At 42.6% G+C, this 25,278-nt stretch overlaps 3 protein-coding genes and 1 long non-coding RNA gene across 12 annotated transcripts in view; 2 read left to right on the forward strand and 2 right to left on the reverse strand.

The window, feature by feature from the left end:
* Positions 1–1,473: 1,473 nt before the first annotated feature.
* LOC117761880 (inositol 1,4,5-trisphosphate receptor type 1) overlaps positions 1,474–25,278 on the reverse strand; it is an 82,334-nt gene continuing 58,529 nt past the window's right edge. For 6 of the 7 annotated variants that reach the window (XM_034586189.1, XM_034586195.1, XM_034586191.1 and 3 more), the window contains 6 exons: positions 25,107–25,199; positions 23,059–23,198; positions 21,502–21,667; positions 19,120–19,280; positions 18,227–18,388; positions 16,093–17,409 (listed from right to left, as the gene is read on the reverse strand). In XM_034586189.1, coding sequence (XP_034442080.1) covers positions 17,323–17,409; positions 18,227–18,388; positions 19,120–19,280; positions 21,502–21,667; positions 23,059–23,198; positions 25,107–25,199 — 809 coding nt within the window. In that variant the 3' untranslated portion in view covers positions 16,093–17,322. Of the gene's footprint in view, positions 1,492–16,092; positions 17,410–18,226; positions 18,389–19,119; positions 19,281–21,501; positions 21,668–23,058; positions 23,199–25,106; positions 25,200–25,278 lie in introns of those variants that run through there. The other variant, XR_004613897.1, reaches the window with a different exon arrangement.
* ttll3 (tubulin tyrosine ligase-like family, member 3) lies at positions 1,553–8,113 on the forward strand. Of its 3 annotated transcripts, none has more exons than XM_034586197.1 (12): positions 1,553–1,831; positions 2,527–2,645; positions 2,727–2,892; positions 3,247–3,302; positions 3,397–3,525; positions 3,625–3,739; positions 3,906–4,022; positions 4,109–4,289; positions 5,110–5,258; positions 5,419–5,662; positions 5,767–6,202; positions 6,296–8,113. In XM_034586197.1, the coding sequence occupies exons 1-12, from the start codon at positions 1,741–1,743 to the stop codon at positions 7,067–7,069; spliced, it is 2,577 nt and encodes an 858-aa protein (XP_034442088.1). In that variant the 5' UTR covers positions 1,553–1,740; the 3' UTR covers positions 7,070–8,113. The 3 variants fall into 3 exon arrangements, with proteins under 3 accessions (XP_034442088.1, XP_034442089.1, XP_034442090.1); XM_034586198.1 differs by having other exon boundaries at positions 2,727–2,886; XM_034586199.1 differs by lacking the exon at positions 1,553–1,831 and adding an exon at positions 2,320–2,441.
* On the forward strand, positions 9,302–16,728 carry LOC117761888. Its single transcript, XR_004613898.1, has 2 exons — positions 9,302–9,439; positions 16,376–16,728. It is a non-coding gene; the product is annotated as an uncharacterized LOC117761888 (long non-coding RNA).
* Positions 9,842–13,516, reverse strand: LOC117761885 (class E basic helix-loop-helix protein 40-like). The gene is made up of 5 exons (XM_034586201.1): positions 13,090–13,516; positions 12,908–12,971; positions 12,544–12,651; positions 12,073–12,196; positions 9,842–11,865 (listed from the first exon to the last, which is right to left on the reverse strand). The coding sequence occupies exons 1-5, from the start codon at positions 13,158–13,160 to the stop codon at positions 10,976–10,978; spliced, it is 1,257 nt and encodes a 418-aa protein (XP_034442092.1). The 5' UTR covers positions 13,161–13,516; the 3' UTR covers positions 9,842–10,975.

Here is a 25,278-nt window from a genome sequence, read left to right on the forward strand (position 1 = left end):
CTGACATTAAAGCAAACTTACAACAAGGAATCCTTTGCTTAATGAATCCTTTGAAGTGTTAATTTATATAAAACCTGAGTGGAATTAAATAGTAAGTCACAACCAAGTGTTATTCTTTCAGCTTGTTGTGATACACAACATGGGTCAAAAGTGACCCGGCTCAGTTTTTATTTTCTATATCTTTGCAGTGAATGAATTTCATCATTCAGTATTTCAGGTAATTAACTTGTTTTTGATCATCACAAATTCCAATTTAAATTTTTCCTTTGTTACTTTTTGAATAAAAATCTTGTATCACTATCCTTCTAATGCTCGACATGGGTCAAAAATAACTCATATTTATTTCCTGTGTTATGTCATGCATGAGTGTTTCTTTGCTTTATGTTTGAAATAAATGTATTGTATTAAGTATTAATAAAATATCTAATTGTGCAGTAATTTACTAAATAAGGGTTTCAATGAAAAAATCAGACTACAACAGTAAGTCTATGACAGTGCTCATGGCTCTCCACACTGATTTGACATTCATTCAGTTTAGACTTATGTGCTGCTTATAAACAAACTGATTATAGCCTTTACTGTATCAAGGTGAAACTGGGTTATTATTGACATATTGACACGTTGAAATTTGACGCCACGCCACTAACACGGTGTTTGAGAAAAACTCACAATTTCAATAAGACTTCATCATCAATGTCTTGAGGCCCTTCTGACAAAGTTTGACATGGTTGTGGTTAATGGACGAGGAGGAGTACATCAAAGAGTAAAACGTGCAAAAAACAAGACATTTGCTGTTGCCACCAGGGGGCTCTGTGATGTAGGTGTCGCCAGGCCGGCTCTTCTCATACATGTCCAGTTTGGAGTCAATTGGACCATGTATGCCTGAGATACAGCAACCTTGTGTTTTGAATGGCGCTTCATCAACATTTTAAGCGATGCCACGGTCACAAAGTGTTACGAAAACTCACAATTTCAGTAAGTTTTAATCTCCATCTTGTTAAGATGACACTCACCGAATTTTAAGTTGATCTGCTGAAAGCTCTAGTAGAAGTTTGTTAAAATACACAATGTATAAAACGACCAAAATGGCCACAAAATCCAAAATGGCCGACTTCCGGTTGCCTTAAATTGGTGCCGGGGACTTTTTTTTCCGTCCGGTCATGATACAGGGGTGTACCGGATTAGATCGGTTAAACCAGACGGAATTGCTGCGTTTTAGGGGGGGGGGGGGGGGGGGGGCTGTTGAGCCATTTTGCCACAACCATTTCCAAATACTCCAGAATAAGTACATTTTCATCAGGTCTGACGGGCCGCAAAGTTTGGTGAGCTCACAGGTTGAAAGAGAAAACAAGGACACAGTAACATTATGGATCCGATTGATCCTGCAGCACGATAGTAGAAGGCCTTGGATGCCATCTGGTGGAAAGATAAGGCATTACGCATAGTGTGATATACTGTACATTGAATATAATCCACACACACACACACACACTATTAAACACGCACACACACACACACGTGGCTGCAGGTTAAATTGTTCTTGTGCATGTCACGTGCACGTGTATAAGCCTCACTGCAGCTGATGGCGTCAGGTTACTGATCCACTTTCTTCAGCGCATCGGTCAAGTGTGGTGGATTTTAGATCCCCCCCCCCCCCCCCCCCCTGCGTGGCGTCCTGTTTCTCCTGGGTACAGTCGTTATGGCAACTATAAACATCATGGGGGAGCATGCGTGGTTGTTATGGAAACTTTCTGCGGGTACATGAAGGAAGCAAGGACCGAGGGAATGGACAGAGTGGACAGGTCTCTGCATAGGGAATTGACACCATTAGGTTTGTATATGTTAGTATTTCCTGTGAGCTATCAGCTGCATTATAGCTTGTATTCCTGATCGCTGTTATAGATAGAGAGATGATCAAATCAGCTTCATTTTTGTGTATGGATGTGCACTGCCTGCTCGTGTGAGTGCGTGCACGCATCTGTGCGCAGGGGTATGTGTCTATAAGTCGCTATAGTGTGACAGTCAGCTCTGTCCAGATTTAGAGACCTGCTTGACCCTACTTATATACTTCCTCTGTTGTGACAAAGTAGGCTCCACCCTATCTATCTATCTATCTATCTATCTATCTATCTATCTATCTATCTATCTATCTATCCAACTACCTACCTATCTATACCTTCCCTCCTACCTAACTATCTACCCACCTAGCTACCTATCTATACCTTCCTACCAACCTACCTACTGACTGACCTACCTATCTCCCAGTCTATACCCACCTACCTAACCACTGAGCGTTTGACCAACTGACCGACCTACCTATACCTACCTATCTATCTATCTATCATAATAACAGTATTATAATAATAACAGTGAACTGAACATATTACACTGATTACCTGAGACTTACAAGGTAGGACAAGGTGCAATGCAACAAATGCCAGGTGAGAGCAAATAGACCTCTGAATATTCACATATATAAAAACATTTTCGGACACATTCATATATTTATTTTAATGTTTTTATCAGTCTTACAGTCCAGTGTGGCTCCAGTGGAGGGGAGGTTACACCGCAGTGTTCCCAGCCTGCCTGCGATCAGACTTGACAGGTTGAAAACCGCTAAGGCATTGGTGGAGAAAGCAGTCAAGGTGATTGTATTTACAAATCAGATTTCACTCTTTCTTCTTTGGATTTAATCTACAGGCCTCTTAAATTTCCAATTCCACTAGTTGAGAAAAGTGTTTTCGGTGCAAGGGCCCTATCCTGTGATCCGTGCTGCCTTATGGGCCAGAGGGTGGGTGGAACGTCGTCTGCCCCCTCAAGTTCAGAGAGCATCTCATTGCCATGGCGATGAGGAGGATGGAGATGATGCTGATGCCAGTGCTGATGTTACTGGTGAGACATTGAGATGAGGAGAGAGAATGTTTCTGGACCGAGCACACATAACTAGCAAATTATAAAGCCTCTAATTTGAAAAAAATTAAATCCATACAAGTTACAATTAAATATTTATTTTAATTATCCACATTCGGTTTGTTTGTCTGTTCAATAATTTTAAATTTGTCTAAAAGAAAGATCAGAAATATTCTTGTGTAGCTTCTAAAGTTCAAAGTGCAGGAGTAACCTATAGAGTTTGTAATTGGAGAACGAGTTACCCCCTCACCTGTTAAATGATACATTGGTTACCATATTACACAGACCGCTGCCCTTTATACACACACACACACTTCTTTTCTTATCTGTTTTCAGAGAGAGTTGATGGAGGGGAGAAAGAGGAGAACCATGATGACACGTATGACCTCATGGTAAGAGTCAAACAAACTACTTGACACTGACATTGCACCACTGAAAGCAGTCGAACATGCGTTACATTACTTACTTCCATGTAACTTATCCTAGTCTCGCCTGGTCCGAAACGAAACAGCACATTTCTACTGGACGACACGACGGGATTACATCGACTGCCGCTCCCTGCGGAATGACCAAATGACCAATCACTTTGCAAATTCGGGAACTTTCACCACGAAGGTCTCATTTCTCAAGAGTTTCTAATGATTTACTGACAAAAATACAAAGTTACTCAACTTTTCGCCAAAGAAAGCTTGTTCTCTGAATCGTTTCTTTCAGGTGGGGCTCTGTGTGAACCTGCGAAACCTTCAGTGGTTTGATAAAGCAGATCCTGATACCTTCTTTCCAAGATGCTACAGGCTTGGAGCAGAGGATGAAAAGCACGCATTTATAGGTTTGCTTCATGACATCCATTAATATGAAGCCAAAAAGGCCTTTTGTGTGTTTCGGTGTACATGGAACATGGAAAAATGATTTTTACATACCCGATGAATGGAATAGCATGTGTAAATGTCCCTGTGTGTCCCATCTGTCTCTCGCTCTGTGCTGTGAAAACCAAGAGGACTTTAGGAGGACAGCCTGCACCAGTCTGCTGCAGCATGTGGTTGAAACAAGGGGATGGAGGAGAGTGGGAGCAGAGGTCGGGGAACAAAAAGCCAAAAACAGCATCTCTGAAAGTAAAACGAATAAAAGAACACGCGAAACTTCATGATATGAAGTGCAGGACAAGGATAATGTAACAAATCATTCTTACTTTCTTAAGAGTCAGATAACGCGGCGCATCGATCTGTGGGTCCAGAAATGATCGACACAGCCTTACACGTGTGTGAAGAGTTTCTCAGCGTTTTAGAGCACGGCGACATTGATGTGACTGTGCAGACACCCCCGACAGTGGAGGAGCAGCAGTGGGCAGAGTTCCTGCGAGACTACTACATGGTTGTGCAGTGAGTATGTTTTGTTTTTTCTCAGAGTCTCAGAGTGTGTGCTGGCAAAACCCTTCTATACAATACAGTACAAGACAGTACGACTTTATGAATCCTGAAGTCAATTTGGTGTAGGGCAACTAAAAGAAGACCAAAAAACAAGATACAGACATGCACTGATAAATCTACTAAGACAATAACACACTGTAAAAGAGCTGCTCATTTGAGTTCAGCTACGTAATTAGTTTAAATATACCAAAAGTTGTAATAAATAAAATGCTTCAAACTGCAGATTAGAGCGTGAGCAGTTCATATCAGAGTAAATGTATGTATAGCACAGTAAATCTCAACATGATATGTGTGTGAGTTCTTATCAGGTGAGGTACAGTTGATGTACTAGAGTTCATGTTAGGACTCAGGTCGGGCTTAAATATAGAGTCAAAGTTAAATGATACAGTGTGTTCCAGTTCCATACTAGTGGGCACATACCTCCACCAAGGCCCAACAGTCCCCTTATGAAACCACATTTAGATTCACTAGATCCAGATTATTTTTTGAATCTGGAACAGATTTCAGACAGTTATAAATATCTGTCCCCTAAACTTGCCTGATTCCTTTTATCAAGATCCACTTATTATTAACTTTCTGATCTGGATCCGCTCCAAAATTGAGTGAGTTCTTCCCTAACCCATCCCACATCCCTCCACCTAATGTGTAATCCATCATACAAACCAAGAAAGTAAAGTAAAAGTACAGTAAAATAAAACTAAAATAATAACATTGAATGAATCTATTAGTTAATAAAGTCCATCTGCACTTCTAATAAAATGTTTGTTTCCAGTGAAGGTGCACTGATCAGGGGTAGCTGTGTGTTTGTGGAGCGCTGCCAGGCCATGTTGACCCGTCTGCAGGAGGCTTGTCCTCAGCTCGACACGGACGGACTAAATAACATTTGGATCATCAAACCAGGAGCCAAGTCAAGAGGACGAGGTGAGGCTCTCTGTCTCACCAACATAACATAGAGTCACATGAGGGAAAACTGGCCTGCAATTCTATACACAACCAAAATACTGGTAGTTAGATTTAAAGGCTGTTCGTTTTTGTGGCTTTCTTTTCTTTTCCATGTTATATACCAACCACCACCATGCAGGCATTATGTGTATGAACCGACTAGAAGAGATTTTGGCCCTCGTGGACACAAACAGAGTCTTTACCAAGGAGAGTAAGTGGGTGGTGCAGAAATACCTGGAACGTCCTCTGTTGGTCCACGGCACCAAATTCGACCTCCGCCAGTGGTTCCTGGTGACCGACTGGAACCCTCTGACCGTGTGGTTCTACAGAGAGTGCTACCTGCGGTTCTCCACTCAGCCCTACACAACAAACACTCTGGACAGGTCAGACAGGGTCGTACAAACAAGATGAAACAATCATATACTTGTAGTTTGGCTAAATGTATCTGCAGTTACTTTCAGGGACAAACCTTGTTCATGTTCCTCAGCTCAATCCACCTGTGCAACAACTCTATCCAGAAGCACTTCCAGCCATCTCATGATCGCCATCCAGGCGTGCCCCCGGACAACATGTGGTCCTGCTCCCAGTTTAAGGCTTTTCTGCAGCAGCAGGGCTGTGGGGCGCAGTGGGAGATGGTGGTGGTCCCCGGCATGCAGCAGGCAGTGGTCCATGCCCTGCAGACTGCCCAGGACCTGGTGGAGCCCCGCAAGGCGAGCTTTGAGCTCTACGGAGCCGACTTCATGTTGGGCAGAGATCTGAGGCCCTGGCTCCTGGAGATCAATGCCAGTCCGACCATGGCCTGTTCCACTGCTGTGACCGCCCGCCTCTGCCCCGCTGTGCAGCTGGACACACTGAGGGTCGTGCTGGACTGGCGCTCTGATTCTAGTGCTTACACAGGAGGCTTCAAGCTAATCTACAAACAGGTGGGAAAACTGTATATGTTAAAGCGATGGTTGGGGAAAAATTGATGCTATACTGAAATAATGTATCTGTTTGAATCTTTCTCACCCTCCCAGGCTGCGGTAGATGTTCCTCACTATGTGGGCATGAACCTGCTGGTGGAAGGAACCGCAGTAAGGCAACTCAGACCTCTCCTCCAGAGGCAAAGTCTTATTTCTAATGCACCTCTCACTACCCAGCTCCCGTCAGACCACTCATCTTCAGAGGAGGCTGAAACATCACATAGTAATCCGTCACCCCATAAGCCCCACATGATTTCTGCTTTTCGCCGTTCAGACAAAGAGAACAGTGCTATTGAAGAGAAAAAGAGGCAGCCGACGTCTACGTCCCCAAAGAGGGTACGTGAGGCGAGAACCGACATTCAGAATACCCAGAATGCCTCCTGTGTTCGCAGGTCCTGCCAAAGTCTGGGGTCTGAACAGCCTTTAACGGTGCACACCAAACCTCAGAGGAAAGTGCAACGTTTGGGTTTGCGTCTTGGTGCCAATGGTCCAACTCTTGTCCCACGGAGTCTCTCTTTTTCGCTGAGCCCTCCTCACAACACGCTACATTGTAAATCTCAGCCCATTCGAGGCCACGGATCACACATCTCTAGATCCTTCCTTCCCCAGACAGCTTCGGAGCCCCAGCACCAGGCGTCTACCCGGGTCTTTCCGTCACTCCAGGGTCCTCTCCCTACCCTGGAGGTCTTCAGCTTGCGACCAAACATTGTGGCAGGAGCTGTTGGCTTTCATAATACAAATTCCAGCATCCACAGGCATCACTCATTCCTCTGTCCTCATAGACAAACCAGGGCCAAATATATAGAAGACTGTGGAGGGAAACAGTAACACTAATGCTGCTATGAGGAGAAATGATGATGAGGTTTGTCAGTGACAACATTGTTATTAATTTAGATATGAATTTACTCCTGATAAATATTGTTACTTTCTGGTATCAGGGATTAAACATTAAAGCTTCTATATGTTTATAATTTGTATGTGATTATAGCATTATCCTCATGGCGTAAGATTCTACTTGTTGAGGGGATTACCTTGAAAAAAAGGGATTTTAAAATGCAACATCAAGATAAATATGAGTAAATTGTTACACATACATTATTTTTGAGTAATGTCTTATTTTGGATGGCTGCAGGTTGAAATTAAAATTATTATTATGGTTAGATATATTTAATTAATATGATACTAGGAACTATGTTTTTGCCCATTCAATTCAATACTCATGGTGTTATGTGGCATTGTTACAAAAGAATACCTTCATGGGGGAAATTTATTTTATTTATGAGTTACATTTTGTGATATCGCTGATGGTGTCAAAGCATTATCAAAGGGTTTGAAATACATGGGGTATCATGGTTACGATGGGGGTCTTGACAACTGATCATCCAAAACACGCATTAGAACAGTCATCAATACACTTCTAGGGCGCTTTATCAACCCGCCCACTGAGTCTGAAGTTGATCAGGTCAGCAGTTGTTGAGTCAATGAAACTTGTCTCCAGAGAGGTACATATTAAAAAGAGACGGATAGTAGTATTGGGGCATATTAATCTTTTGAGGACTAACAATTTGCTCAAAATTTGATGTAGGTATTACATGTCTCCAGCAGGTGGCAGTAAAGTGTCGATTATCCAGTATGTTTATGTTAAAGCCTTGATGGAAGAGAGAATAAAAGGTCAGGACAGAATTGGGATCTTTATTTAGAAGTTGGTATTTCAACATTTATCAGATATTTCAGGCCTTTTCATAAACACAAAGTCCAAATAAAGATAAAGTATCTTTCAACTTAAAAATCTTCACAGTCAGATCATGAAAAAGTTGCCCTTTGATTGATCAACAGAACCTTCCAGACACCAGTATGAATGTAACTGCCACATGTTTGACCAAATAGATTGCATTATTTGTCGTTTTTCAAAGAATTTTAATTACTCTGGGAATCTGCCTGAATGAGGTGTGTGGCTAAAAAGAGTAGAATGGTAGTCAGTAGAGTGCATATCTCTGTCAAGGCCCAACAGTCCCGTTATTAAACCACGTTTAAATTCACTAGAACCAGATTTTTGTTGGATCTGCACCAAATTACTCACACTCATAAATATATGAAAAGGTTGAAAAACGCAAAAGGAAAGAAAGATCCACACCAAAACTTAATGGGTTCTTCCTTGGGTCATGCCCCACCCCGCCACAAAATTACATAGAAATCGGATCCGAGTTGTTTTTGCATTATCCTGCCAACTAACAGACACACAAATAAACTAAAGCAGACAAAAACATAACCTGGAGGTAATAAACCTAAGGATTTCCGACAGATTGACAGAGAAGAAAAGATGAGGAGAGAGCGGCGGGTATGACTTGCAGCAAAGGTCAAACTGGAGATGTGGTTACATGGTGTGCATCTTCACCTTGTGTCTTTCAGGACACAAGCACTGAGAGATATATAAGGAATTATTCAACTATAATAAACAGTTAAACTGGCAAAGATAATAGGTACGTTACACCACTAAAAATCAGCTTGCAAATTCCATCTCATGACAGCAATAAAAACATGCAACCAACTTCAAAAAGAGACTCTGCTTAGAAGGAACCAGTGACATTTAGAGTGCAGGTCACGGCCTCAGTCTGTGGTTAGCAGCAACTAACCTAATATGTAACAGGACAACATTCATACAGCTCAGAGACAACAACAATGATATGTGTTTGAGAAGAAGTTTATGATGTTGAGCAGCAGATGCTGGTGTTGAAATGCAACTGTGTTGATATTTGCAACAGGAGATGAGGCTATATCTGTACACACTCTGACAGCTGAGAAATATGATTGCACAACACAGGTCGTGGTGATATGTAGCGTACGTGCTTTTGATCTATGTCTGCAGCATGTAGAGTGCAGAGCAGAGAACCCTTCTGGGGTTTTGTACAGCTAGTATAGGAATCATGGGAAATGTCTCCCTGTCATGCAGATGGATCCTGATTATTTCCTCAGGAGATTAATTGAAACTGTTTACATTCATGTGTTTACTTGTTTTAGCGGACACAGACGGTTCAGCAGCAGGAGGGCCGGGCTGCAGCTCCGCCATTACGTAAGGGCTCCCTGTGACATGAATGTTTTGGTGCCGCATAAGAACAAAATCTGGACAGACTTAATTTCATTCCAGCCTGGCTGTTTTTTCTCTCTCTCTCTCTCTCACACACACACACACACACACACGTACTTTTATCCTAGTGAGGACATGCATTATCCATTCCCTAGCCCCATGCCCTAACCTTAACCATCCAAAGTAAATGCCTAACCCTAACCTCATTTGAACCCTAACCCTAAAACCAAGTCTTAACCCTCAAACAGCCCTTTGAAAAAGTGAGGACTGGTCAAAATGTCCTCACTCTGTAGGGTCTATGCATTAAATGGTCCTGACAAAGATAAAACGACAGGAACACAAGCAGTCGGGTCTCCTGACTTCAGCGGACTTTACATGGACTTATATTGATTCCCTAGATACTCCTTAAGTCCCCATAATGTGACTGAGTAAACAGATTTAGTTCCCCATAGAATGAGTAATACCTGGACCACGCACACGTGCCAGTTTCCTTTCATACACAGAGTCAAAGCAAATTTCCACGGGAAAAAAAATACTTTATTAATACACTTATATAATGTATATCAACATTTATAGACAAAATATGTACATCAAACATCTTTCGTGTAGGTCCCAAAATATAAAATCTCAAGTACCTCTTTCTATAGAAAACTAGTCCTCTGGTAAAATGTGTACATTCACTTCTCTCCTCCTCGCTCATTTTGACTCCAGTATTCATACTATGCAGTACAGAGAATGAACATCTGAGATTTATCAGCTTTTTCACAAGTAAAAGGCAACAGCAAGAACAAACACCAGGTTTGACTTGAGCAGAAACAGATGTTGAGTATGCAGACCTGGTCCAGCACAGTGCTACAGTATGTACACAGTTTCTGAGTACACCACGTACAATTGTCCACACTCTGCTCCTCCCTCCCTCCTGTCTGACAAGAGTGCGAGAACAGGTATCAAAAAAACAGAAATGTACATGAAGTATATGAACAATAATTACAGAAACTCCATCTCAACGGTCTGTTTGTCAATGAAAAACAAGTCGTCTCATTCAGTGTGGTCACGTGGCGACCATTCCTTCATCCGTGAATTGGGTGCAGCCTCGCGCTCGTCTGTACACACGGAAGGGAACCCTCGGATCTACGACACCTCTCGTCACAATGTGTGGTACAAAGGGGCTTTTTCCTCTATGATAACGGTGACTTACTGGACATAGGCGACAGACTTTGGGTGACGTTTTGGTGCAATGATTTCTAGATGGCATGTCTCTATCGCAACGGCTACAAGTGAAATGCATCAGTGTCATCGGCATTTGTACTTTAACAGCAGCATCTAAAACATTTCTCTCTTTACATTCAACCAAGTGTGTGTGTGTGTGTGTGCAGGGCAGGTCCAGTTTATATGATACATTTGCACTGAGTTATATCACTGAGCATTTAACATTCAACCAGAGCTCTGCATCCTCCATGTGCGGACGGATGCAGCTCCGCCCTCCACCTCTTCTTGATCATTTCAACAAGTCCTCTCGATTGCTGTTTGACCTCCGGGCTGAGGAGCGGAGGGGAGGAATGAGGATGGATTGGATTATGGAACAGCTCAGTTTTCCTCTGCTTCCGACTACTGTCTCTGCTCCAGGGGTCACTACAAAACAGGATTTCTCAGTCTTTGGTTTCCAGGTTGAGGGGTGGTACCTGCTTTAATGCCTGAAGGAGGGCAGGGGAGTCCATGGGGGTCTGAGATATGGCTGGGGCTGGAGAGCCTCCCCTGGGAGACATCACTAGCTGAGGTGGTGACGGTCTTTCGCTGGACATGGCTGGTGCGGAGCCTCCCATGCCAGGGTAGAGCATGGGCACGGCCCCGGGGTACCAGCATTTCTCCAGCATTGGCAGGTAGGCTGCAGCGGAGGGTGGAATGAGGTAGAAAGGCATGCAGAGGGGATGTGGATGGGGTGGTGGATGGTTGGGGGATACGCTCATGTAGCTACTGTAACCACTTGAGGACGATGAAGTTGACGACTCCCCACCCGAGAGCAGCTCATCTTCAGACGACTCCACCCGGGGTCGTTTGTGACGCGGCTCGTCATCCTCCTGCTTGATGCCGGAGCTCTGCCTCTCTCCCAGCGCTCGCTTCAGCTGGCTCTCGTGGCCGTAGTTCTTCTCCAGCTCTCCCCCATAGCCGCTGTCTGTGTCTGTATCGCTGCCACTCTGCTCGCTGCTCGTCGGAGCGTACGCTCGCTGGATGACAGGCACACAGTTCCTCCCGTAGCCCTCACTGGGTTTGGGCGGTAAGCTGGTGTGCATCTCCTTGTGAGGTTGGTGCTGGTGGTAGGTGGGGATCTCCTCGCGCCGGGGGCTGACAGGGGTTCGGGGTCGGGTTGGGCCTTGCAGCACCTCTGCAGCCAACTTGTGAAGGTGATTGATCACATGAGATGGCGTGAAGTCTCCATCGGTCTCGTGGTTGGCTAGAAACTGAAGAATCTCCTTGGCACACATGTGGAAACCAGAGCAGAACATCTCCTCTGACTTCTCCTGGCTGACAGAAGGCTGCTCTGTAAACACAGCAAGAAAACCACACAGTGAGAAACTCTGTAACTTGACATTTTAGTCTTGTTTCCAACAGCTATGGCTATATCTGAAGTTACTCATTTGCCTTCAACTCCAGCATATTCCTTTAATTGTGTGTTCTGCAGCCTGTCCAGCAAAAACATCTCGTTCTATATGTGCGTACTTGCGTGTGTTTGTGATCAGCCGCTTACCGATTTGCATTCCATTCTGCAGAGCGAGGATCTTCTGCTGCTGCTGCTCCAGAAGAGACGTGAGTGCTTTCACATGCTTGAGCGTGAGCTCCAAAACCACGGCCTTCTCCAGATGTCCCAGAGTCTGCAGGAGACACACACAGTCAGCACATCCTCACGTTTTACATAACACACAGAGACCAATGCATTACACCCTTCTTATGCATGATCTCTAATATTCTCATGAACAGCAGAAGCAAAAATGATGATTAGAATATGTTTATAAAGATAAAGAATAATATACATTTCATAAATAAACATTACATTTTGGATTGAGCTGATTTTTTTCATGCAAAGAATGAAACATGGCAGGAGACACCCTGCACTGATGACGCACAGAGGATGCACTGCCCCTGATCAGCCACTCGGTGGTGCATGCCCCACAGTGCATGTGAATCCCATCAACCCTCCCCAGCTCCCGCGTGAACTCACCGTGAGCTTCAGGTGCTCCGGTAATAAATCTTTCAGCTGCGCGATGCACTCGTTTATCCGATCACGTCTTTTCTTCTCGATGAGTCTGTGCGGCAGCTTGTAGGTTTCCTGCGGGAAAACAAACAGCTTTGTTTAGAGGGGAAATTCAGCTGATCAGCCGCCAGCTCATCCTGGACAGAGGCAGGCGCAAGGGAGGGAGGTCTCCAGCAGTTATGTCATAGCAGAAATGAGGTCAGCCGTTTATGGGAATATACAGGACTTCTTCTAGCAGTCAGTTATTTCCTCGTCGCGCACAGGGTTCAATAAAAGCGCTGCAGTTAACGATTCACTCATTAAGTTTGGCAATAAAAAGATAAAAACGAACCTTGCTGTCCTCTCCTCTCTTCATCCCCCGCCTGGGTTTATAAACATACATCGGGAAGTCCATCCTGGAGGAGAAAAGGAGAAAAGGTCAGAGTGAGACGTGCACGCATGGTTTGGTTCAATGACTGAGACACATTGGATATTAAACAATAAAATAAAAAAATGTTTTAAAGTGTGACTTACCCCTGCAAGTCTGACAGCTCAGCCTGGTGTTTGGACAGAGGTGGTGGCTGCGCGCTTGGAATTCGCTCCATTATTTCTTACTCCAATTACGCACAGTCAACGGTTCTTTTTCCAATACAAGTCACAAATAAACACGCGTGTACTTTCGCGCTCAGAAAACACTGAGCAGAGGTTTGTGAAATGCACCAAAAATGATTTAAGTTGCAATTATTGAACAAGAGTCTAACTCGTGTGAATGTTGTTCTGGGTGTGGGAAATCTTCTCTGAAGTTAGTCCTCGCGGCGCAGGAGGAAGGCAGCCGTGTTGGTGGCTCGTTGGGAAAGTGGGGGAGGACGGAGCGACGAGTTAAATAAACCCTCTGACTCTCCGCGCAGCCTGACCTACCTCCGTCACATGAGGCTCACGTGTTAAACGGCGCTGTATCCTCGGCGGAGGGACGGCCCACTTGTCTGCCGATAACGAGCCTCAGTGGGCGGAAGGGCTGCGTACGTCAGCGAGGAGGGAGGCGCGTGTCGTGTCCCGTGTACCACCATGCTGAAGTGTATGGAAACAAGCCTGCTGCGCGCTCCCCGTGCGCCACGGCGCGGGGAACGTGCAGCCACCTGAGCGGAGCGGAGCGGTGGTTGGAAATGGCCCGATGGTGCACGAGAGCTGATGGCTGTGATAGCAAATATCTACTGCTGAGGAAAACATGTACAATAACACAATTAAAGCACAATGGGGATTCATTTGAACCTGCAGGATTATTAACCACGGGATTGACATTGGAGTAGCTTTTTAGTGTTTTTAAAAGAGTGTTTATAAAGAGTGTTTATGTTTGTTATGATGAGGTAGGTACGTTTTAGATACATAAGCTCTTCACTAAGAGGAAAACATTATGCAGCTGCTTTTATATTAACAGTTTTATATTAAAAGTGCATTAACCGTGCCAAATTAGTCCAAATGAAACAAATATTATCTAAATAGTTATTTTACATCTTGTTAATAATAATAACAATAACAACAACGATGATGATGATGATGATAATGATGATAATAATAACAGTATTCTATTATAGTATATGGATCTATATGTCTGCAGCATGCAGGTCCAGTGGCCCCGATATAAACAGTGCTGCCACAGCGGGAGAACCACGTGCAGTTGTGCGTGGATGAGTCTGTGGAGCCCGCGCTTGTTGTCAGGAGGCGGTGCCGCCTGTCACGTTGATCTCCTCATGGCCCCGGGAGCCCGCTGAGCGCACAGGGCACATCCAGCACATCCATCCTGCTCAGCACAGCTCAGCTCAGCCTGCACACGGGGCTGCACCTGTCTGCTGCAGGGCCACGACCGCAGATCACAACAGTGCACCAGTCTGAAAGTGCAGACTTACATGAAACATGTGTCCTGGTGCACATATAAGGGGGTGCAATAACAGCTGTGTTAAAATCTTCTTTGTAATGATAGTCTAATCTCACCCTACTACAAAATATATAATAACAGTAAATCAATGTAAAAGCTCAAATAAGAGCACATACTTATTTATCTCCTATGGGTTTTGAACCCTATTATAAAGCTCAGTGTTATTATATCGATCACAGTGGAAATTATGATGTGATTAGAGAAAATCTGTAACATTTACACCAGCTTTAGTTTTCCTATTCAGCCTCATGTTCCTCAGGTCTTTTTCTATGGAAATCACTTTCATCAAAACCATCCAATCACATAAAGTTTTGTTTGAGATACTTATGTAAAGACTTAATGAGATTTATTTGATTTTCAGGATACAAACACAAAATACTCTCAAAGAGATTACCAATTGCATTGGAACCATTTTGTATCTGTAACTTTAATTTAAAAATGTTATGTATTTATAATCATAGTTAGGCTTGCTGTACTCTAAAGATACTTTTTGTTTTGTTTAAATTACGATTTTGATGTTTTCTCTCCATGTTAATTCTTCATTTGGATTCTCAATCTCTCTCTGATAAAAATAAGGTCATAAATAGCAGCCGTCACACTTGCTTTTATCATCTCAGATTACATCAACCTTGAAACTCTGACTTCCCAGACACAAATTGTAAGACAACCTGATTAAAATAACTTGTGTTAAGAACAGTTGTCAAGGTTATAACTGTGGTCATTCCTCCTGAAAGCCTCAAAAGGTCCACACACAAAGTTCACGTCATTGGCCTTAAGCAAAAGGGGGAAATTCCTCGAGTGTAGTAAATTAAATAGAAGTGGCTACAAGAGACTATTTACGAGATGACCATAACAGAGGCCACAGTGATGTAGAATTAATTAAATAACCACAACTACGATGGAAAGCCCCATGAATGTAATGGGGGCAAATGAACTTTGAATTATACTAAATTAGATTATTTATTTTTTTAATTCCCTGACAATTCCCCTCAGTTCAGTTGTAGATCATATAGCTTCATGCAGAACATCGAGGAAAATTCTTGGCTAATTGAATAATGTTGTAACGGATGCTGTTAAATTGGCTTAAACTATTTAAGTATTGCATTAGTTTATGTGATACATACATCCAGTGGAGGGATGCTTGTTGGGGCTATATTTATAATGTAATATTAGTCTTCAGGAAATCTAAGTAAAAAGAACAGTATATATCTTAAAAAACATACATAATAGTTCTCCTGTGCTGTTTAAAGACTTACAAGTGCATTGAATTAAAACTAAATATGGTCACTTCTGTACTCAGCATGTGAAAATACTCCGTGTTTCCTCATACAACATGGCTACAGGATATGTGCACTTCCTCATGTGTAGAGGATCCCTGTTCTTCTGAAATGTAATTCTCAAAATGTCTTCCTATTTATTAATCTGACGCAATCTGCTGCACTTTAGATAAATGGTTTCCAACATATAATCAGTTACACAGGTCACAGGATACACACTAAGATATGAACATGACCTCAAGGTGATGATTTAGAAAAATGCCAACATTCAAATTACCTTATTTTCTCATCTGCTCATGGTCCAATGCCGTTAAACACTCAGTCATATCGTTTTTACACACTTGTTTATTTAAATATATACTCCAAGTATGGAATGTACAATTCAGACACAGTTCGGTCAAGCAACACTTCAAATGACATCGTTTACTTCATCTATTTTTCTCCACACACACACACACACACACACACACACACACACACACACACACACACACACACACACACACACACACACACACACACACACACACACACACACACACACACACACACACACACACACACACACACACACACACAGCTCACATTCTGCTGTGGTTCTTTTACAAAGTGACCAACCGAAAAGTAACAATTGTTGTGTGTGCTACAGAAAACATCAGTGCTTCAGGACTAAATGAAATAAAGGAGGATTAAATAATTTAGTGCACAAAAGAATAATAATCAATCTAATTCACCGTCAGCTCCCAAAAATCCTTTAAGTTTGGTTCTATGCTTCTACTGTGACTCCAAAGGCATTGACCTGCAGTCACATGACTCTCTCCTTCCCTCCAGTATGTTCATATAGGTCATTATTCAAAAAATCATAGTTAAAAAAATAGTGTCCTGGAAAAAGTAGAACCTTCATTTGAGATTATAGAAATATTACGAAAGTAAATGACTGTCTTCATGAACTAACAACGCTGTAGAAACATTGGAAAACAATTTGAATTCTTCAGTTTGTATAGAGGAGGTGTCTCCTTATTCTAAATGTATGATGGTATAATTTCATGTATTTATTTAGATTTTGCATATTATGAAGGTTTTCTTCTGCTGTCAAGAGTTCAAACAAACCGTCAAATCCACGTGACCTGAGTTTGGTGGTGCAACACTGAGGATTAAAACCTCAACACAAGGCCACTCGAGAGGAAGACTCCCTCAGGAACAATGGCTGGACTTTGGCATGCAGTCAGTGTGGTACAACGCAGAAGGCATCCAGGGTAGTAAAGCTCAAGTCAGTGTTTTCATCTCCTAAAACCTACAAGACTGGCTTCTCGGGTCCCAAGGCACATGGTGCACATACTCCACACACACATCTGCCCTTGAGGCCACGAGTAACATACTCAGATAACTTTCACTTCATAGACATTCAGAAACACTTATTGTAGGAATGTCTGCCGAAGCATAGGTCGGACATAAATACATACAGTGCTGGAGAAGGACACAATTTTTGGCATTCTCCATTTTTGCACTTGGCACCCCATCAGGAGCACTCAGGCACTAGTGACCCCCGGGGAATCCTCAGGCAGGCTGCTGGGGGTTGATGTTCATGTGAGGGGGATGCCCCAGGAGGCCGATTCGTTGCTTCTGCTTCCTCTGCTCCGTCATCTGTGAGGAAACAGAGATCTATTCATACCCCATGGAGTTTTTAAACCAATAGTATTGCTAGAAATCTAATTGTAAGTGGTGGTATTGTATTGACTCAAAAGAGTATACGTATGCACTCGCTATCCAGCTGCGGCAATGGAGGAGTGAAATACTGTGCCAACACGGGTAATGAATGGATAGACCTGGATGTAAACAAGGCATGACTTAAAATAGATGAAAACTAGTGTGTAAAATGACCAATTGTTTACACGTGTGCACTTTTTTTAACTCCAGGAAGTTACCGTGCCAGACCATAGCGATATTATGACTCACAATTGCCATAAACAGCCCATAAAAACTGGAGGATAGGAGAGCTGTCCTTCTAAAATGGAGGCAGAAGAATAAGAAACTACAATGACACTCAGTGGCCCTCCACCAAGGTTCAACGTTCCCCTAATGAAACTACATTTAAATTCAATAGATCCAGATTTTTTATTTGGATCTGCGCTAAATTGCACACTCACAAATATCAGTCCTCCATGATCCATCAATCATTCTCTGAGAAATCAACGAAAATGTATAAAAAAAAAAAAAAAGCAATGATAAAGAAAGTGAAAGTCTTGGATCCGGCCCCTGATCCGGATCTGTTCATTAGGTGGGTTTTTCCTTGGCTCAGTCCCCACCCCTCAACAAAATTTCATGGAAATCAGTTGTTTAGTTATGGCACAATCCTGCTAACAAACAAACACAGATGAAAACCCAACGTCCTTGGCGGAGGCAATCAAAGGCTATGTTCTACAAAAGTGAAGCGAGTGCACGATGTACTGTCACAGTGTACCTGCTCCTTGAGCTCAGTCAGCTGTCCGGACAGGTTGGCCACCAGTCTCATGGTCGAATCCAGCTTCTCCTGCAGGTTCCTGATTTCGTTTTGCTCGCCCTCCGCGTCGCTGCTCACCAGCGACATGGCGCGCATCCGTGGAAACCAGTCCAGGTTGTGCTCCTGTGGTCGACCAAGAACATCATCCTCTGACTCATTTTAAAAAACTTTTGAAATAGATTTACTAGGAGCTAATAAACTTGGTCCTAACAGGGAGGTTTTAATGTTTGGCAATACTGTGATTAATTGTTTAGTTGTTTAATTGTTTGTTTAGACACTGGTCTATAATCAGTTTTTCAGAGGAACAAGCTGAGACTGCAAAACATACCAAAATAGAGAACCCTGTGAACGGACCAGTTATTTCTTATCATGCTTTAACCTGTTTAGTTGGAGTACGTGACTGCAGCTTGTGTCTTGTTTCACTAGACTTCCTGTTTATGTGTTTGTACCACTGAATGTGCATGACTGGTATGACTGTCAGATGAAATCAGAATAGAGGAACAGATTACTAATGTGTGTGCGACTGGTTCAGTGCCCGAGTCTGATGAAGCTACATAACTAACATGTTACAATGTGAACATGTAAAGTAAATGGGATAGTTCCACGGTATGGACGTGAAATGATGAACGTTAAGAACAAGAGAGAACATGTCTTTAAGCAGTGAAGTAACTTTCTCTGAACAATACATTTCCCTTTATATTCCATTTACACAGCAGCAGCTCAGCGATGTCATGCACCATGACATGTGGTCTGAGAGTTTAAGTTGAACCCATATATATAATTAGACGTGCACTGTCACCCGAGGACCAGACTCGTGTGCTTGTCTTCAGGGTGTGGCCGTGCGTGTTGTTTACCTTGATCATCTCAGCCACGTAGCTCTCAGGGCCCGTGTACTCTGTGGAATCTTTCACTTTCACCAGCACAATAAAGAACAGGTAGTGCCACATGTTGTGCTCCTCTTTGACGTGCTCCTCGAAAGACACCGTTTTGTTGTCAAACTTGTCCCGCTCCAGACCTGGATTAATAAAAAGAAGAGGAAGTTGGCTTTTATTTGAATGTTCCACACAACAGTTTTGCATCCAGGGTTTTTTTTGGGGGGAAAAAGTAAACTAAAAAACAGAAACTTGTCCTCGGAGGAAGGGAAAACATCACTTTGAACAAATTAATTAATTAAAAAGTGGCGATATAATGGGAAATAGATCACGAAGTTAGATAGGCTTCATTTATTTTGTCAGGAAATGTCATAAACTCAGGCAAGGAACCAGGCCTTCCCAGTTCAGAGCAGGTATGGAGAACTGATACAGCTAATCTGTCCTGTGGTCTCATTTGGAATTATTGCATTCTTACAGTCCAAATTGGGTAAATGAAGAGAGGAAAGAAAAGTAAGTAATGCTGTGTTTAACATCCACAATGCAATAAAAACAGATGATATTGTGCTCGGAAACCACATATCTACACCAAGAATAATGCCTCATCTCCTTTCTCTTAAAGTTGTTCTTCCTTGGCCCACATCCCACACTGACACCAATCTTCAAGAAACTCAGTTCAGTAGTTTAACAGACAGACAAACCGCAGTGAAAACACAAGCTCCTCGGTGGTGGTAACAAATGGCAGAATACAGGTGCTTCTGTGCACGTTTAAAGCAGAGTTCAATCCCAAAAAAGTATATTTGCACCAAATAGAGCTCAAGAAAGTCACTTCCCCTATATGAGAGGCGATCAGATGAGTGGCGCTCATGTTGTGGGGGTGAAACAGCACATTGGTTTGACATTGCATCACAGACAGTGGTGGGGAATTTTTTAGGTGGATTTCCAAAGTAAATTAAATGCTTAATGTGGCCTTTTTACACATTGAAAGTGAACTCTACATTCATACAAAATCGAAGAAAAATATTTGTTATAATGCAATATTATTGATGATATACATCTATTAAAAACAGAACTTTAGCTCTCCACTAATTTCAAGTAATATATAACGACAAGAAGAGAGACTAATCAACTAAGATCTAATTTGACTTTTTCTACAGAGGATGTGGAGGATGCTGTTTTACTGTGGGATTGCTCCTGATGCACAGAAGGAAAATAAATTCAACCACAGGTAAGAATCCTGCGCAGGAAGATCATGACGCACATCAATCAATGTTTTCGGACCCCAAAGATCTAAAAACTAATCTGAATGCTGCGGGAAAGAAAGATTGGTGGCTTATTAAACCGAGCTGGAGGATGGAGAGCCACTTAAGCCTGTTGAGATCGGATCCTAATCTCCGCATCTTCTGTTCCCCCGAGGTCCTGCTGGAAACCATAGAGACGGCAGCTCCCCCTGTGGCCTGGCCTTATTTAATATGAGTGAGTCAGAGCTGCTGGCTGCCGGGGTGACATATACTGTTCTCATTCCATATGCTTACCAGCCGTCCACACTGCCTGACCCAACACGCACGCACGCACACCAGCGCACACGCACACACACACACACACACACACACACACACACACACACACACACACACACAATGATGCTGAAGCACTAGCAAACACACACACACTTAGAAACATGCACTGTAGTTATTTAGGCACTCACACACATAATGTACTTATAAGAAAAAGCAAAAGATGACAGACAGCAGTGTAAAGTTTGGGTACGCCATGAAGTGGCACAAAACATATGTTATGAAAATCAAGTGTGTATGAATAAGTGTGTGTGTGTGTGTGTGTGTGTGTGTGTGTGTGTGTGTGTGTGTGTGTGTGTGTGTGTGTGTGTGTGTGTGTGTGTGTGTGTGTGTGTGTGTGTGAGAGAATGTGAGTGGGAGAAAATATCGTACGTGTGAGACAGACATGAACTATGGAGGCGAGCACAGCGGTGGCAGGAAGCCCTCATGACTCAGTCTTCTCTGGAACGACAGCGAAGTGAGAGAAGGGGGGAGGAGGAGAGGAAGGGGAGTGCAACAAAGTAAATACACCTTCACAGAAATATTTTTTGCCGGAAACCACAACTACACAGAGAAATCAGAGGTTCCTGAGTATTAACTAAGAGGAAGAGACCCTCTTTGACACACAGATCCCATCCTGCCCAGATTATTAGAGGTCATACCGTCACTGGAAAGCTAGAGGTTTGATTCCCATGATAATATCCTTAGGAAAATATTTCACCATGTGTTAACTGAGCAGGGAAAGAAAAGAAAAAAAACACATCTGGGAGACTTCAACTTTTCCAACAAGTGATCAGCTGAGTAGTCTCACCACAGATGAAGCAGGTCGTCTTCAGCACCTCTTCTTTCTTCTGTTTTTCACTCCTCAGGTCAGCGAAGGTGTCGATGATGACACCAAAGATGAGGTTGAGGACAATGATGATGACCATGAAGAAGAACAGCAAGTCGTATATGACTCTGGCAGCAAACAGCGGCTCCTGTGAGAGGAAACAGGAAACACGGTTAAATGTAGAAGAGGGTCGGTACCAAATCTTGTGTAGTTGTGCCACTGCCTATTTAGGAGGTAGAGATGAGAAGCGTATTAGATCTAATAGTAATTATTAACTTTAATAAGGCATCAAAATATGTATGTGATTTCATATTGTGGGCGCCTGATGTTCGGTTAACACATAGGACCCAAAGGGCAGGTCTTTACGTGAGCATGTGTTGGGGATGAGGGGATGGGTCGAAAAAACCAGGTCAACCTTGGTCATCATGGATGTTAATGGTAACTCAAGACCACGGGTGAACCCTGCCAGATGCTTCAGTAACAGAGACAGCAGAGGGCCGGTCAACCCATGCAGCCTGTGTTTAGCACCTTTCATACACAGATAGGTGGATTCAAGGTGCCGCACAGGGACATTCAAAAAACAACACAGAGACACGTGAAAATAAACAATAAAAAAAACTGAAATCTCAGTTTCAAACCATTTTTGAGTAAAATGAAAGATTAAAAAGAGTAGAGTGAAAGTTAAAATATTAAAAGAGAAAATAAAATAAAAAGGATAAATCTGCATCAAAATGTTAAAAATAAGTTGAGAGGGAAAATGAATACAAATAAAATAGATGGAACTGTGGAAAATAATCAAGTAAAAAATTAAAAGAATGAAAAACAATGAACTCACTTGAATAAAAAAAGTTCAAGCTGTTTGTCTGTGTGTAGACTTGACCCTGGGCACCACTAGCAGACCACTCCCCAGTGATCTCAGAGGTCTTGCAGGCTTATATTGGACCAACATGTCTATTGTGTATTTGGGAGCAGCTCCATTAAAAGATTCAGGAGAATGCTGATCAAAAAAAAAATCATTTACAGCTCATGAGAAAAAAACATTTTACTTTATAAACCGATTGCTCTCTGCTGTGGACCTCAGTTCTTATTCTTTGGTTGATTTTAAATTAAGATGTTAGTTAATCCTCTTCCAAAGTAATGGAGTGAGCCTGAAGGGAATTACCCTGCAGTGGTCAGCAACTTCATGCAGTCACACACTCACACTGGTTTAGGTCCAGCTTGTTCAGCAAGACGTCTTGCCTAACGTGCACTATGTTGAAAACATGTGTGGGAGACATTAACATCCTCTTTTGACATCATTAGTGGCTTAGCCTGAATTCAGTGGAAATCTATTTTGAGGTTTGATTCTCGAACAAGGCAGGGGGGGGCTGACGCAGCTGTAAGACTGTAAATACTGTGCAACCTCCACGCGTGAGACAAAAACAAGTTCAACACACGGCAGGCTCACAGCCAGCTCACATGACCCACGCCTGCAGCTGTGGCTGCCTCACCCTCTCAGCCCTCGCACACTTTCACAAGCCTGATCACAGCTGCACGTACCTCTTTGGAAGGCTTGCGGAGAACATCCCCGACACCCCCTCCACTCCGCAGGCCGTGACTCAGCACGGTAACGATGCACATGAGTAAAGAGTCGCACGTCCGCTCCATATTGCTGTCCTCCTCACTGTCATTGCCAAAGTCTGTGGAAGCACAAAGGAATGGAATGATGTCATCTGAATTAATTGGGCACAGTTGATTTAACTCTAGCAGGTGCATTTGTCTACGGACGTTGAAAAATCCAATGGAAAGTGCTGAATATTTATGTCACTGCGGCATCAGAAATCGTGATTTACGTTTGAAGTCCTCATGAACCTGGTATAGGAGGAAAAAGAGCTCCTACTCATTTTACTTTATGTAACATTAGGAAACCACTGTGACTGAATAGTATTAAATTCACTTATGAGCCAGACTACTAACAATATGCAGATACATTTTCATATTCCATCTTTTTAGCATGATATCATATTTGCTGCACCTCTTCAGAAGTGCTCAGTCTCACATACTTGACCTTTGACCTGCGCTATTTGCGTTGCATTAGAGTGTGTGTGACCATGACCGTTACATTAAGCCATTATTTGTGTGACTGTGTGTCACATACAAACACACATTTAGTGTTGTGATGTCCTGTTGTAATGTTTTTTTTCGTCAGAAACCATGCAACAGATTTCCAGGTAACTTGGTGGAGGAAGTGGTGCGGGAGGAAGCCTTTTTTTCCACTTCCTTTAACATTACGTCAATGAAGGGGTGTTTTTTTTTTCTTTTTCGTTTTAAAAGTGGTTTCATAAGGGCACTGTTGGGCCTTGGCAGAGGTATGAACTTGTGTTACAATGAACTTTCATATGCCAGCATTCAACTGTGTTATGATAACAAACAACACAAGTATTGCCTTGCTTTTAAATATCTCCCTTGATAATAATAAAGAACCACTAGTAATCTGTATGAGAGCAGGACTTGATATCTGCTGAAACGTTGTTTACATGTTTTGACTCGCAGTGTGAAAGCGGTTAGTCAAAGCAAAAAGTGTTATTGTTTAGATGGAATGTGGCGGCGGCTTTGGTTACACTTAAGAAAAATATTTCTGAATAGTTTATCCAGTTTGATAAAGTTTATAGGTCCTGACCGGCACAATAGTTAAGTCAAGTGATAGAAGCTACAGTATCAAGAGTCCCAAACTGAATGTGTCCATAATTCTTCGTATTATTTTATATGTCACATCCTGGACAAGGTTTTCGAGGACATCTCGTAAATTGTTCTCCTGGGTCCACACAGTATGTTACCACCAAGGTATGGTTGGTGGTACGTTTGGCTGAGGTCATCTCTACATTTTAGAACAAATGGAACAAAAAGAACCACACAACCGGACTGACAGGACGTTCCCCTGCATTAAACTGTTTTTTAGGGCGTGCGGTTGGGACGTTCACATGTTTCTGTCACATGATGGGGCGATGAGGTCACATGGGAGATATTCTGGTCAACAGGCTTGAGTCACATGAATGAAATGTGAAATGAATTAGGGTGAAAACTGCAGAACACAAAGAAACAGTGTACTTTATTGACAAAAATATCAAACAGTTTCATTTATGTGGTTTGAAAAGGCCATGGGTGATTTCCCAGGATTTGAAACAGCTTCTACAAAAAATAATTTTAACTTGTTGGATTTCTCTTCGTCATAGAACTAAGAAATCCTTCCTGTGTGAATTATTATCGTTAACCACGACCCTTTCTACTTACAAAACTAATCCACAATAAATCTTTTCTTTTTGCATATAAGCTCTTTAGTCTTCCTCATCAACCTGAAATTAGTTTTAAAGCCGAGTGTTGGTCCCGCCAATTTCCACAGTTTCAAGCCTCTCACTAAAATTAACCAGATTACAAATTAAACTTATTATTCACACTTTTACAAAGGTTTAGTTCGTGACAAGAAACTCACATAAGAACACTGAACATTTAAGTATTACTCAATTGTTCTTAATGATTAAAATATCAAACAAAATTTTGATTTCTCCAGCTAAATCCAGGTAAAAACCAGGTGAAGTTGTAAACATTACCTTCCTGCAGAGTCCCTGTGGTGCAGTTCTCATCAATCCCTCCACGACACATTCCCTCAGACAGAAACTCACTGGCCAGACTGGCTCCACTTTCTAGAAAGTACAAACAGGTCATTCATGCATGTTCATTTCTAAATGAAGCCCCCCATGATGTGTAATTGTGTGAGCGTCT

The sequence above is a fragment of the Hippoglossus hippoglossus genome, chromosome 5, assembly GCF_009819705.1.
Source record: "Hippoglossus hippoglossus isolate fHipHip1 chromosome 5, fHipHip1.pri, whole genome shotgun sequence".
Classification (NCBI taxonomy): Eukaryota; Metazoa; Chordata; class Actinopteri; order Pleuronectiformes; family Pleuronectidae; genus Hippoglossus; species Hippoglossus hippoglossus.